General features: G+C 42.1%; 1 protein-coding gene across 1 annotated transcript in view; it reads left to right on the top strand.

Annotated features, from left to right (window-relative positions):
* Positions 1 to 270: 270 nt before the first annotated feature.
* Cul4 (cullin 4) overlaps positions 271 to 13,469 on the top strand; it is a 55,586-nt gene continuing 42,387 nt past the window's right edge. The window contains exons 1-4 of the mRNA XM_072286350.1: positions 271 to 618; positions 11,997 to 12,217; positions 12,677 to 12,745; positions 12,826 to 12,899. Coding sequence (XP_072142451.1) covers positions 366 to 618; positions 11,997 to 12,217; positions 12,677 to 12,745; positions 12,826 to 12,899 — 617 coding nt within the window. The 5' untranslated portion in view covers positions 271 to 365. The remainder of the gene's footprint in view (positions 619 to 11,996; positions 12,218 to 12,676; positions 12,746 to 12,825; positions 12,900 to 13,469) is intronic.

Raw genomic sequence — 13,469 nt, 5'->3', positions numbered from 1 at the left:
ACGGACCTGTCTCGGCTTCGTATATCTCGTTCTAGATGTTAACAACCATCAAACAACCGTCTTGCTTTATAATAACCCAATCAATCGTCAAACATGTCTGTGCCAATGTCGTCATTCGTGCACTAGAAGTATTTTTGAAGTGGTCCAATTTTATTTCTTATTTGGAACTGTTTCTTTCTTTTTAGCTAAAAGGTGAGCAGACGGCTACACGGCGCAAGAAGCGTTACGCAGATTAACCATGTGCTCCCGTCTTCGGTCGGCCATCTTTAAATCTTCTATTTTGATGTGTGCAGTGGAATTTCGCGTGTGCCCGGTCGCCTGCAATAAATAAATGCAGCGCTGAAAACACGGAGCTATGTGCGCATATGTCAGCCACAAGCACGTTTATCACCAGTGACGAACCGAGCACAGGCGACCAGTCGGTTTTCAGGCGGAGAAAATTGTCGGGGAACCAGTCCGTCTCGGAGCGTCCGTGCAAAAGGGCATCTTCGATGACGGACACGACAAAAAGAGTCATGTACTCGGCATTAGCAGGCTCCAATGGCGTCAAGAAGACTGCTTCGCCAATGTCCAACAACAAGCCCAACTCAGCCAAAAAGTTGGTCATCAAAAACTTCGGTAAGCCCGAAAGTTGTCTGTCCGACAGGCGCCTCTCGGTTCCTGCGCGTCTGATTTCGCATCGGTGACTCGCACTTCTCAGAGACTTCTGCGTGGTGAAGAGGGACAGTGTTACGTTTACAATGCATTATTTTAGTCGCCCTAACTTTGGGTGGCCGTTGCATGACACTGTCACCTCAGTGGGCGACGACCACAGTCGCTCGTCAGAGCGGTTGCAGCGGGCTTACGGACTATCGCCATACAGAAGTCCCTTCGTGAGCGTAGGCAAGACTTCCTTTGGAACGCGACCGTTCGTTTTAAAAGTTTACTGCAATATAGTGCGCGCTAAATGTCAGCTTGGAATCGTGGTACGACGCCTATGGTGCGTCTTTTCAGTTGCGATTCCCCTTGGTGTACACAAAGGCACGGGGAGAACAAACGTTGGCAGGCGTTAAAATTTATTAACAGCAGGCTAGCACGAACGTGCATCTAACGTGAGCTGCAGTTTCAGGTATACTTTGCATATATTTGTTGATGGATAAATAGTGTGGCAGGAAGTGAAACTTCGTCGTAGCCTTCGCGATAGAGCCCCGTGAATGAGCTACGTTTGTATGTTCTTGCGATGCAAGTGAGCTTTGATGGCGCGGTGACCTGTTGTTTTACTTGCCTTGTGGTGTTGAAGGTAAATGAAAAACAACGTGTATGCTTATCGCTTGTGTTACAGATGCCGCATTGACAACTCCATTTAAATAGTAAAAGGATATGTTGGATGTGTTTCGTTTATCACACCACGTTATGCGCCCCAGCCAGCGCGTCGTGACATCTGCGTGACACTTGCTGGTTTGCTTTTGAGGGATTTATGTTGAGTACTTGACTTCCTTGTATATGTAACGTAAATAATATTCTGAAGGTTTCGTCTTGTCTGTCCACACATGGCCTGCTCAGATGGCTTTTGCTGACGCAATTAACGCATATTTGATTCCTGAACTAGTTTGGTAACTAGTAGGCTTCTGTGATACAATTTCTGGTACTGTGCGTAGCACTGGTATAGCGAAGTATCAGTGTGAGTACCTAGTTATTGCTGTACTTGCCTATTCGAAAGCCTTTTTCTTTAATTACATATATAGCACTCAAGGGGGGGGGACACACTGTTGGGGCCTTCATGTGCTTTAATACCTAAGGAGCTCAGAAACATTCATTGGTGTTGTCTTTGAGAAATCCATGATTGAGTGCAGAGACATTATATTACTAATTGAAAACTAGCCTTGTAGCTGCAGTAAACATGAAGCCCGACATTATCATAGCTGTTGATATGAATCGCATCCAAGAGTGCGAAGGCCACAGACTAAGCATTGTGTGCTGTTCGTCCCCTTTGTGGTTGTTTAAATCGGTGTGTTCAATCCCAAGTTCTAATACTGTTGTAGTTATTCTTAGAGCTATATGAATGCAGCACATACAACGGTGTCTGCCTATGCTCCTGATAACATGTAGTTGCCACAGAAGAATCACTGAGTCTTATCTCTCTTGTAAGTAAAAGTCATGCAGAACATAATAAAAAGTCTAATCAACAATTTTGATCGTTTGATGCACTGTGAGCAGTGTTGATAATATAATTTTTCGGAATTTGGCTAGATCTGGGGAAAAATATGCAGCTTTTTTTTAGATTTGTGACAGACAAACAAACAGACCATATATAAGCTTGTTGCACTGATTGAAAACTGTTGAGAGGTTTTAGCCGTGAAAAATGTTTTATTTATAGATGTGATATCTAGGATTTTCCATAACAGTGATGTTAAAAAAATATATCACACTTGCGAGTATGTATTCAATTATATTTTTCTTATCTGACAGACTTACGATTTGTTCAAGAAAAATAACTGAGTTTGGACCACACACATTTCTGCACCAGCATTATTTGGTCATTCAAAAAATATATGTTTTGATGATCCAAGCAGCTCATATACTTGCCAGAAATGGTATTTGCACAAATCTTTCTTACATACTGCTGAAAGAAAATGTCACATGGTGTCACTTGGTATGGATCTGATGAAAAATGGAAGTGTCTCCATTTGATGTCAACATTTTTGATGGCTAAACTGGCAAATCCACTTTCATGCAGCTGTCAATATGTGCAAATCTTTCCTTCAGATTTGTAATAATAAAGAAATGCTAGATCACTTTGCATAGGATTACTCTACATTAACATATTACTCATATTTATGAAAAGTATAATGTAAGACAGCAGTACGAAAATTTACTGTTAACTGAGTTAGAGGGACACTTCTATAAAATGTGACGGCTATAGAGTCCTGGAACATGATCATCTATTAGTTGTATTGCATAATCATTTATTGCTGCATTGCAGCCACATCCTGCTTTGCATTTCGTATGCAGTAGCTGCAGCAACAGGAAGGTGAGGTAGTACATTCTCATCTCTCATGTTTTGGTCTAAATATAGATGTAGTGATTAGTTTTGGGTGTTACAGAAGTACCACATAATGCCCGGTCACACAGGGCACTTTAGATTGGGGTCAAGCCCGATTGGGATAAAATTTCTCCATTTCAATTGGCTTCCTTCCACAGCTTGGGCAAAAGAACCACTTGCAGTGGAGAAATTAGATTCCAGTCGGGCTTAAGCACAAGCGAAGGTGCCCACGGGACACCCATATTACTTTGCCAGCAGAATTTAACATTTAAAAAGTGTGAAATTATGGCTGGAAGTTAGGTAGGTGTGCAGCTATGTATAATAGAGGGCAGCTCCTAATGCAGAGCATTAAATGTGTGCATGCCAGGTTGTGAAAATACAAAAAGAATTCTTAGCTGATGATCACTAGAATTTGTAAGGAACGGCAAATAAGGTACAGGAAAATAAGTATCTGGAGGAATTAAAGTACCATAAGACCTCACATATCCCACAGCTTCACTTTCGAATTTCGCCTTGTAAAACATACTTTTCATACTATGTTCAAGTACTTAGAACTGAAAATTCAGCAAGTTGGTGTAGATTGTGAATAAAGGGCAGTATGACCAATGAAGACAGAGAACTGCATGTTTCTATGCAACAGTGTTGGGTCAAACTTTTTTATTCCCTTGCAACCCCAAAAATATCCCACGTATTCAGCCTCGCAATGTATGCCTAGCATGGTAAATTCTTTAGCTAAAGTGCAGTAGCAAACCACAGCATGAATGTGAAATGTACCTAAGCTATATACAGTGCACACACTTAATGTAATAACCATACCTTTTATGTATATATTATTATTCTTTTGACAACATTTGGGCCAGAAGTACGGGTGCAGATATTCCATGGATAAAAAGGCAGTTTTTTTATTTATTATTTTTGTTACTTAAAAATTTTATCACGGAAGTTCACATTTTTTTTTTTTCACTCAGTGAAACTACCATATAGCCTGATAAAGGTTGGGGTGATAGCGCTGACAAATGCAAAGTACACAAGCCTACAACTACGAAAATGTATTGACAAGCTTAGGCAGGCCTTGTTGCTTCTCTCACAGATAATGTGACTGTTTTCACCAACTAAGTTTAAGGGTAATGCTTAAGCATAGCTGAAATCTAAAAATACTTTGTTGAGAACCTTGCACTGTAAGTTGGATGTGCTGCTGTTACATAGTGACAACCGCATGAAGCCAGCCTGAAATTAAGCTGCGGAAATCACAGGGAAACCATAAATGTGAAAATAATAAGGAAAACGGAAATAGATGTGGATAAAAGAACGACTTTGATGAAAGATAATAACAGAATACATAAATCTACATAGTTCATCATCGTCTACTCTCTTCTACTCAGTCCCTACCAGTTTATAGCAAAAGACTGGTGCAGGATTAGGGTTCTAAAGCAGACTGGTGCACGTGTGTTAATCTGCGAGCCTTGGCTCGCTGCCAACAGGTGGCTTCGGCAGATGTCTTGAGCTGTCGCATAGCCACTCTAGGCAAGGCCGCCTCTCTTGAAGCACCACAGAGTGCAGAACACCCTGAGCATTTGGTAGGGGAAACAGTAGATGAGACGAGGACAAAGAAAAGATGGACAACATGTGCGCAGACTCATTATCATCATCATCATCAGCCTATTCATGTCCACTGCAGGACGAAGGCCTCTCCCTGCGATCTCCAATTACCCCAATCCTGCGCCAACCGATTCCAACTAGCACCCGCAAATTTCCTAATTTCGTCGCACCATCTAGTCTTCTGCCGTCATCTACTGCGCTTCCCTTCTCTTGGTCCAATGGTTATCTAGTCTGTGCATTACATAACCTACCCAGTGCCATTTTTTTTCTCTTGATGTCCATTAGAATATTGTCTATACCCGTTTGCTCTCTGATCCAAACTGCTCTCTTTCTGTCTCTTAATGTTATGTCTAGCATTCTTCGTTCCATTGCTTTTTGCGCAGTCCTTAACTTGTTCTCAAGCTTCTTTGTCAGCCTCCAAGTCTCTGCGCCGTATGTCAGCACCGGTAAAATGCACTGATTGTATACTTTCCTTTTCAATGATAACGTCCGCAGACTAACAATATCTTTATTGCAATATAATGACATGTGTACTTATCTTTATCGGGCGACCACGTTTCGCCGCCTAACAAATGTTATCGCACAGCGCGGGACGCGCCTGCATGTATCCGAAGTTTCTGGAAAGTTGTCGATGCTTCTATCCGCTGTCTGTTGTCGCCGAACCTTATGTTATCTGATTTCATCACCTGACACGAATGGTGTAGAACTTTGTGGAAGGCACGCGGGTCCCAACAATTAGTCTGGAACATTCGATGATTGATGTATAAAAGCCCGTTGACCCGTTGATCAGATTTTCGACGTTCGCCGACCGTGTTCGCTGCTATCGTTGTGCTATAAGTGTAGCCTGTCTTGTGGACACAGGTTCACCCAATAAAAGTTGGTTTGTCGTTCACAGTATTGCTACTGTGTTCTTCAACGTCACCACCATGTGACAATATACACACAATATATAGAACCAGGGCAGCCCCTGCACGCGTCGAGCATATTGTCAGATAGAGGCATTGATGAAATGTTTTATGTAGAAGGGCAAATCATCGAATTTAGAAGAGTGTTTTTCCCTCAGGAACGTTCCATGGTGCACTTTCTAAGAATGTGATTTCTTTTTTGCTTAGAGCTATCGAAGCCGTGCTCAGACATACATTGCCTTTGAGAATTGCGTGTGCTTTGGCTATAAAATGCGCGTAAACTTGTCGGTATCTGCCGATAACCTTACGTGCGCGAAAGTCTGGTACGCATGCACAGCTGTCACAATGTAGTGCCAATTGGCATCCTTGCTTCTGCTGAAGGTTCTTTTTCTGTTCTCTAAGGCGAAAATTGAGGCACCATCCGGTTTGGTATATGTACATCTTCTTGCAGGACAGTGGAATCTCGTACACGACTATGACGGTACTATTCACATGCTGTCTCGTGTGCCTGATAGTGCATTCATCCCTTTTGGGTCCTTCGTGGTTCACACGTCTGCAGAGCCAGCCTAACTCGTCTGGGGCTGAACAAAAACAACAGGAACTCCTACTCGCTGAGTGACTTTTTTGATCCCATGAGATACAATGTGGACGTAAGGAATTACACTTGTTCCTGACCAGTTGTGGTCATTCCGCCCATGTTGCATACTTTTGCAGAAGGATTTCAGGATCATTTCCACTAGGTCTTGTATTAGTGAAACAGGAAATCCCACGTCAGTTAAACTTCTTTCTTGAGTTCTGAAACTCTAGTCAACCTTGTGGAAGCACAAACTTGAAAGGGTGCTTTTAAGTGCTGCAATTTCTTTTGCTCGCTTGACAAGTTTCAAGTGGGCTGAGTTAAAGGGAAGCAGGCCTTTTTCTGGTCATGGTGCATATTGCCAACATACATGGTCATTGAGAAGAGTTAAGTTTGTGTCCAGAAACCTCAGGCTCTCGATCCTTCTGAAGCTCACTTGTGAGGGTAAAATTGAACAGCACTCGGGCAACGATGGCAGATATGGTCTTAACCAGGGAAGCAAGGTCACAAGCTGTTTTGTTGAACACTATTAAAAACTCGTCTACATACCAGAAAAAACATGCATGTTGGACCCTGAATGTTCAGCTTCAAGGCACCTGTCGAGATTTCCCACAAGGAGGTCGCTAAGCACAGGCACTAGACAAGAGCCGACGCATAGACCCTTTTTTTTTTTTTTCACAAGCACTTCATTGTTGAATGTGATCACAGTGGACTGCAGGTAGCACACCAACAACTCAATAAAGTTGTTGGTGCTGATCCCAAATGAATTCTGGAACTTCACGCTTCTGGCCACGTCAATGGCTTCCCTTCTGACAAGGCCACAACTTTGCTTGTGGCAAGGAGTCATACAACTCGTTTATGTTGATGTAAAAACCTGAAAGGCTTCCTGCATTGCCCTCCTTAAAGTGGCTGGTCAAGTTGCTAGGGCTGCGGCTTAAAAAAGGCTCCTCAATGCCTTCATAAGGAAAGTTCCGAGCTACAACTACCAAGTGCCGCATTCAGAAAATAATGTAGAACTGAGGTTGAACAGCACAAATAAAACAAGGACATGAGGAAACAAATATCACAGACAAGCGCTGACTGCCAACTGGAAGTTTATTTGAAATTTTCCACCCATTTTATACATTTTCCAGCATAGGCATACATACAGCAGTCGCAAGTACATCTGTATACATCATAATCTTTCATTCAAAAAAGCTATTTCTTTTTCCAACAAGGCAAGAGAGGAAGGGCTTACACATTTATCTCCTTCCTTTCTAATGTAATATGCCTCTACTATTTCCCTTTCCTTCGTACCTTTTAACGCGACAGCGTTAAAGAGCCCGTGTCGCAGAAAATCAGATGTCGGCATCCCACGTCAGACATCATTTAGGCAAAAAGATTTTCAAACCATGTATACCCAGGCCTTCCATGTGATGCAAGGAATTGACTGAACTAATTGAATTTCTCAAGCTAAAATGCGTCGAAAAATTGTAAACTACTACTTGCACACAACCTACGGACATGATAGCTCTCGGATTGTGATTTGACTATATGAGAAAACATAATTCTGTTACAAAAAAACTCGGAGAAACCACTTCACACACACAAACCAGCCACGGCGTTCACAGACCGGCTGCGGCGTCCACCATTTTGCGCGCACCAGCGTGATAGGTATCTTGGGGCCCACGCAGCTGTGCGCCTGGTTCCTTGCAATAGCTCCAGCTGGCACTCGCCTCCGCCGCATCATGCTCCACGCAAGAGGCCGTGGTTCCACCACTAAGCTCGCCTTCGTGCATAGCGTTCGCAGCAAGTGTTTTTCCTGGTAAACATTACGGTTACATAGGCTCCAATTTGCCGGGAAATGTGAGAAGCAGTCGGGGACCTTTGAATGCTACTCTGTTCCACTCTTAAAGGCGAAGCTTAAGCATCCTCCAAATGTTTCCTTTCCCTATGAATTTCGTTTTTTCAAATATGGGAGTGCACAGACACTTGTTACAATGTCCTGCTAAACGACTCCCATAGCCATTCTTTAGGTTACTGCCGTGCTGACGAGCTCTGTCGTTGAAGCACTGTCCCATTTGCCCTATGTAAATTTTTCTACAGCTCACCGGTGTCTGATAGATAATGTTGCGCCTGCAGTCAGTGAAACGAGATTTATGATTTGTGGTGCACAGGGGCCTTTCGAGCATTTTCATACGATTGCATATCGAGGAAACTTTGCAAGGGGCACTGAAAAGCAGATTAACGTTATGTCTATTGGAAACTTTCTTTAGATTGTGTGACAACTTGTGCAGGTATGGCACCACCTGCACTGGTCTCTTGTCTTTATTCTTTTCTTTGTGCGCTGGTTCGGAACTTATTCTTTTTTTATTTCTGCGAGATGGCTTCGCATACTGAAGTGATGACAAAACAGGGAAAACCTGCGTTGTGTAAGCGTGCTATCTGATTTTGCCTTAATGCATGTGGTTGCTATGCCCTTCTTAATCAATTTAGAGTGTGTGCTGTCGTAGTGCAACAAGGTTTTCTTAGAAATTGGATGATATGCCAAGCATACATGCTGAATTAAAGAAAAATAGATTAATATTGAGAAACTGAATGCTGTCGTTAATTGGCAATTCGTACGTGAACTTAAGTTCTCCCGAGGAGTTGATGAACATGTTCAAAATTTATTCGACTGTGTCATGAAAATGCATACAGGTATCTTTCTTCATAACAATTAAGTAGTCGTCAGTGTACCTAAACACTTGTGTTACAGGTGTGTTCAACAACTTAGCAGAAATTACATTGTCAACCGATTATTAAAAAAAAAAAATGTCACTCAAAAGTGGGCTATGGCTGACCCTATACAGATGCCGATACGTTGGATGTAGAACTAGCCATCATAATTAATGGCAATTGAATGAAGATAAAAATCTAAAAGCGTTAAAAAAAATTGTCGCTGTTCACACTTACAGAATTCTGAAAATTCTGTTCTCCCAGATCTTCTATACTTTCATGCACAGCGCACATCAAACCATCACGCGGCACAGAATAAGATAAGTTGTCTACATCTATTGAAAATGCGGCTAGTGCAGTCCCCTGGTCTTCATGTATCTGCAGCTTCTTCGGATGGTCTTGTAGAGCTTTTCCTACACGGCACTACCATGACGTCTTCTCGGACACAATAACCCTAAAAGGGTATTTAGGTTTGTGCGTTTGGCAAGTGAAGAAAACTTCAAGAAACTCTGTCTCAGCTTTGTTCACAAGCTGCCGTAAGGAGTTCAGGTGCAAGTGTTTGAGTAGCTTCAGGGCTGCCCTCTTTTGCCTTTTCGGTTCGAAAGAAACAGCTTCGAAATTCTTCATTATAGCTTGCTTGGATTTTTTATTCATTAGGTTTGTAGGCAGAGCAACAAAACTGCCTTCTTTATCTGCCTGTAGTACTTCAAGCACACCATTCTTTAGGTTCGTTACAATTTTCTTTATGGGTGGTGTACCTGATTTTCCACATTGTGCGCGCTTTAGAACGCAGTCCTCAGCTCGGTCTCCTATGCTTCTACCCATGGCTAGGAGCTGTGGAGCAGTGAGCTTTGGCTCAAAACTGTATTTTGGGCCTTTTTCTAGGGTTCTCCTAAGTTGATCTGGAATTGTAGCCTCTCCGAGCATGGTGACTATGTTGGTACTGGTGATTCTAGTGCGCGGCTTCGGTAAAGAGATCCTGGTGCATTGCCACAGGAACTCTGTAGATTGCCTGGCAAGTCTCTTGTATTTGTGCAGTGTTCGGTCCTTTTTGCAGGGGTCTTTTCTTTCTTCAACAAGTTTTTTTTTTCGGACTTCAGTAATTTGCACATCCTTTTTGCATGTCCCCAAGAAGGTTCTAGGAGACCAAAAAGGGCTATGACTTCAGGTGGCTATGACTTCAGGTGGTGTGATGCGTCTCCTCAGGTAGTTGCCCAAGGAACGCGACTGGCAAGTAGGTATGGTGATGAGGTTGACACATACGTATGCTGGGTCTTGCAAGGCTGGTGATGAGAGGAAGGAATCTTGTTTCACTGACTGCAGGCGCAACATTAGCTATCAGATACCACTGAGCTGTGGAAAAACTTACGTAGGGCAAAGGGGACAGTGTTTCAATGACAGAGCTCATTAGCACAGCAGTAACCTAAAGAATGGCTATGGGAAGTCATTTAGCAGGACATTGTAACAAGTGTCCCTGCACTCCCATATTTGAAAAAACAAAATTCCTAGGAAAAGGGAAATGTAAGAGGGAAAGGGAGATAATAGAGGTTTATTACATTAGATAGGAAGGAGATAAATGTGTTAGCGCTCCATCTCTTGCTGTCAGAAAAAGAAATAGCTGTTTTGAAGGAAAGGTTATGATATCTGATTTTGCAGATGTATTTGTGACTGCTGTGCGCATGCCTATGCTGGAAAATGTATAAAATGGCTGGAAAAATCCAAACTTCCAGTTGGCAGTCAGCACTTGTCTGTGGTATTTGTTTCCTCATGTCCTTGTTTTATTCGTGCTGTTCAACCTCAGTTCTAAATATGAACCAACTAGCCCTCATTAAAAAAATAATGGTTCTGAGCCGGCAACTGTCCTTGTGGGTTGTTGCACTAAAAAAATACCTCTAAGCAAAGGCCCACACTTAATAGACTTCTTTAGGGCGCTCAAGTTTGTCTTCTCACATGTCTTCCGCGATTTTTTATCCAGGAAAGTCTGTGTTCACATACGTGGCAAAAAATATTTTTGAATTTTGGTTTTGCTATTACCTGATGAAATAATAATGGACCATTTGGAATGAAACTTTTTACGAGACTGTTTCAGAACAGAAAGACCCTGCAATACCTTTTTTACAATTCTGCTGTCTCTGCTTACTAGCATTGCTTGCTTAATAAATGACTGCTGCAATAGCTCAGCTGAGGCCCCATTGAAACTGCTTACATACATTTCATGCGTGATCAATGTCAGTCACATTTTCCTAGAACTCTTCAGTAGTAGCTGTGCTTTATTTCTTTATTCTTTATGCACTCAAATCCCACTGTTCCAGCAAGTTGGCATTATTGCAGTTGGTATAAAGCAGAGTAAAATGTGTCAGCAGAGTTGCAGCTCACAGTTTCCACAGGTAATACTATTTATTCCATAGTAATTTTTGAAAAGAATGAAAATCTAAAGAGATTTGTCTTTGGGAAGTATTCCTGAATGTTGAAGTCATGGTATCTGCGGGCAGATATGTGATGAGGTGGGGCCTTAACTTTGATGAGGCCACAATTGCAGTTTATTTATTATAAATCTTATATAAGAACTTTAAGTGGTTATTATGGCATAAGCCACAGTAATATGCAAGTTCCTAAGCAGAGAGTTTCTAAATTATGTACTCTAAAAGGAAATGTAGCACTAATGTCGTCGTAAGTTTCTGTAGTGCTCAGTCACCTTGGGAGTGATGAGAAGCACATTGATTAGCCTAACTTTGCTCTTCAGGCATCAAACATTCTTGTGCATTTTTATATTTTGATTGTGGTATCATTGTATGGCAACACATGGTTTCAGTTAACCTCCAATTTCCGGCAAGTCAATGCTTTCCAGTACAGTCAGGAGCAATTTGCCCGAAATACTAAAAAAAGTCATTATACATAGCAAGTGGTTCTTACCGATCAGTCTCTAGATTTGGCAATGTATAAAGTTATAAGTGCCCCAATTTATGCATTGGAAATCTTGCAACAAAATAATAGCAAATATATAACACTTAGCTGCTGTAAGAAAATGCTAAATTTAAGAAAGAGCAATAATAAAGGTTGCAACATGCATTTAAAATTATGGGCATATCCATGTACTATGCGTAATTCAAACGGTGGCTGAATGAGTGTGTGGCAGATTTCGTTCTGGTAATGTTAGTACGAAACTGTGGTGCTGAGTGCTTGCATTGTGTCTGCACAGAGCGGCCACAGTTGCCTGAACGGTATGCCGATGAGGCGTGGGCGCAGCTACGCGGTGCTGTGGTGGCTATCCAGCAGTCGCAGCCCATCTCCACATCCCAGGAGGAGCTGTACCAGGCGGTGGAGAATCTCTGCTCGCACAAGATGGCCCCACAGCTATACGACAACCTGCGCTCTCTCTGCGAGCAGCATGTCCGCTCCGCCCTCAGCACCTTCTCTAGATATCCTTGACAATATCTACTTTTCTGGGGCCACAGTATCAGTTACAGGGATGTGTACTAACTTTCACTCGGCATTGCAACTAAGGTACTTGCTGTTGTGGCTAACTGGCTGTGACATTCTAGCGCCAACCTCAATGTTGCGGTTTGATTCCCAGCCCCAGCAACCACATTCTATTGGAGCCAGATTGCAAAGGCACTTGTGTACTTAGATTCTGGCACACATTAATGTACATCAGGCGGTGAAAATTATTCCGGAGCCCTTCACTACAGCATCGTTAATAGCCCATGTAGTGCTAAAAAAAACGTTGGAAAAGATTTGTGAGGTGGGGATGTTTAATACTGGAGACATTCCATAGCTTCAACGAAATGGGTTGCAGTGCCCCTTTAGCGCAAATGTGCACTCACCAATGTCTGTAAAAGTTTCAGTGTTGTGTATCAGCTTCCTTGACTTCTTAGCACAGATTCTCTCGATAGTAATTTGTTTTTGAAGCTTATGAACACGTGCTGGCAGTCTCATTGCCAACAAATGGTGAGCTACTCTTTCTCTTGCTTGATTCACTTGCAAACCTCTGTTCTGAATATTCCTGTTTTTCATTGTTACATTTACAGATTATGATTCGAAGCATATTTCTGTTTCTGGATCGAACATATGTGCTCCAAAATGCTGCAGTAGCTTCTATTTGGTGAGTAATAAGGTGTCACAAATGATAGCAGAGCATGCAATGTAAAGTACAAATCAAACTTCTGTGTTAATTTCTAGCACATCATCTTTGTATTTTCTGTGCCGTTATGCTGAAAGTGAGCTGAACACAGCATGAGTGAGAAGCCTCATGGGAACAAGGGTTTTGATGAGTACGATTATATGAAGCCAACAGGCAGGGAAGCCTAGGAAAGCATAGGGTAAATTAACACTTTTTTATTGTACCATAGAATTAATTAGGGAGGCATGAGATCAGTTATCTATTTTCGTGCAACAAAAGTATGGGCCTTCTTGCCTACACATGCACACATGCATGCAGATGTTGAATACTTGTCACATGTGAAGATTGTTTTGCATCCATGCATTTTTCTCTTCTCTTTATCCCGTTCACTCCTCCCACTAACTGAAGTTGTATTCTTCCTCTGTCTTTATTTTGTTCTCGTCTTCTGCTAATTTAACCCTTTGAGGGTCAATTTTTTTCGCCATACCCGACCGCCCAGGGTCTATTTTCTTTTTATTGCAGATTCCAATTCCTCTTAGGGATTTATTTCGA

Source organism: Dermacentor andersoni, chromosome 2 (genome assembly GCF_023375885.2).
Source record: "Dermacentor andersoni chromosome 2, qqDerAnde1_hic_scaffold, whole genome shotgun sequence".
NCBI classification, from domain to species: domain Eukaryota; kingdom Metazoa; phylum Arthropoda; class Arachnida; order Ixodida; family Ixodidae; genus Dermacentor; species Dermacentor andersoni.
This window is presented reverse-complemented; position numbering and strand designations above follow the sequence as displayed.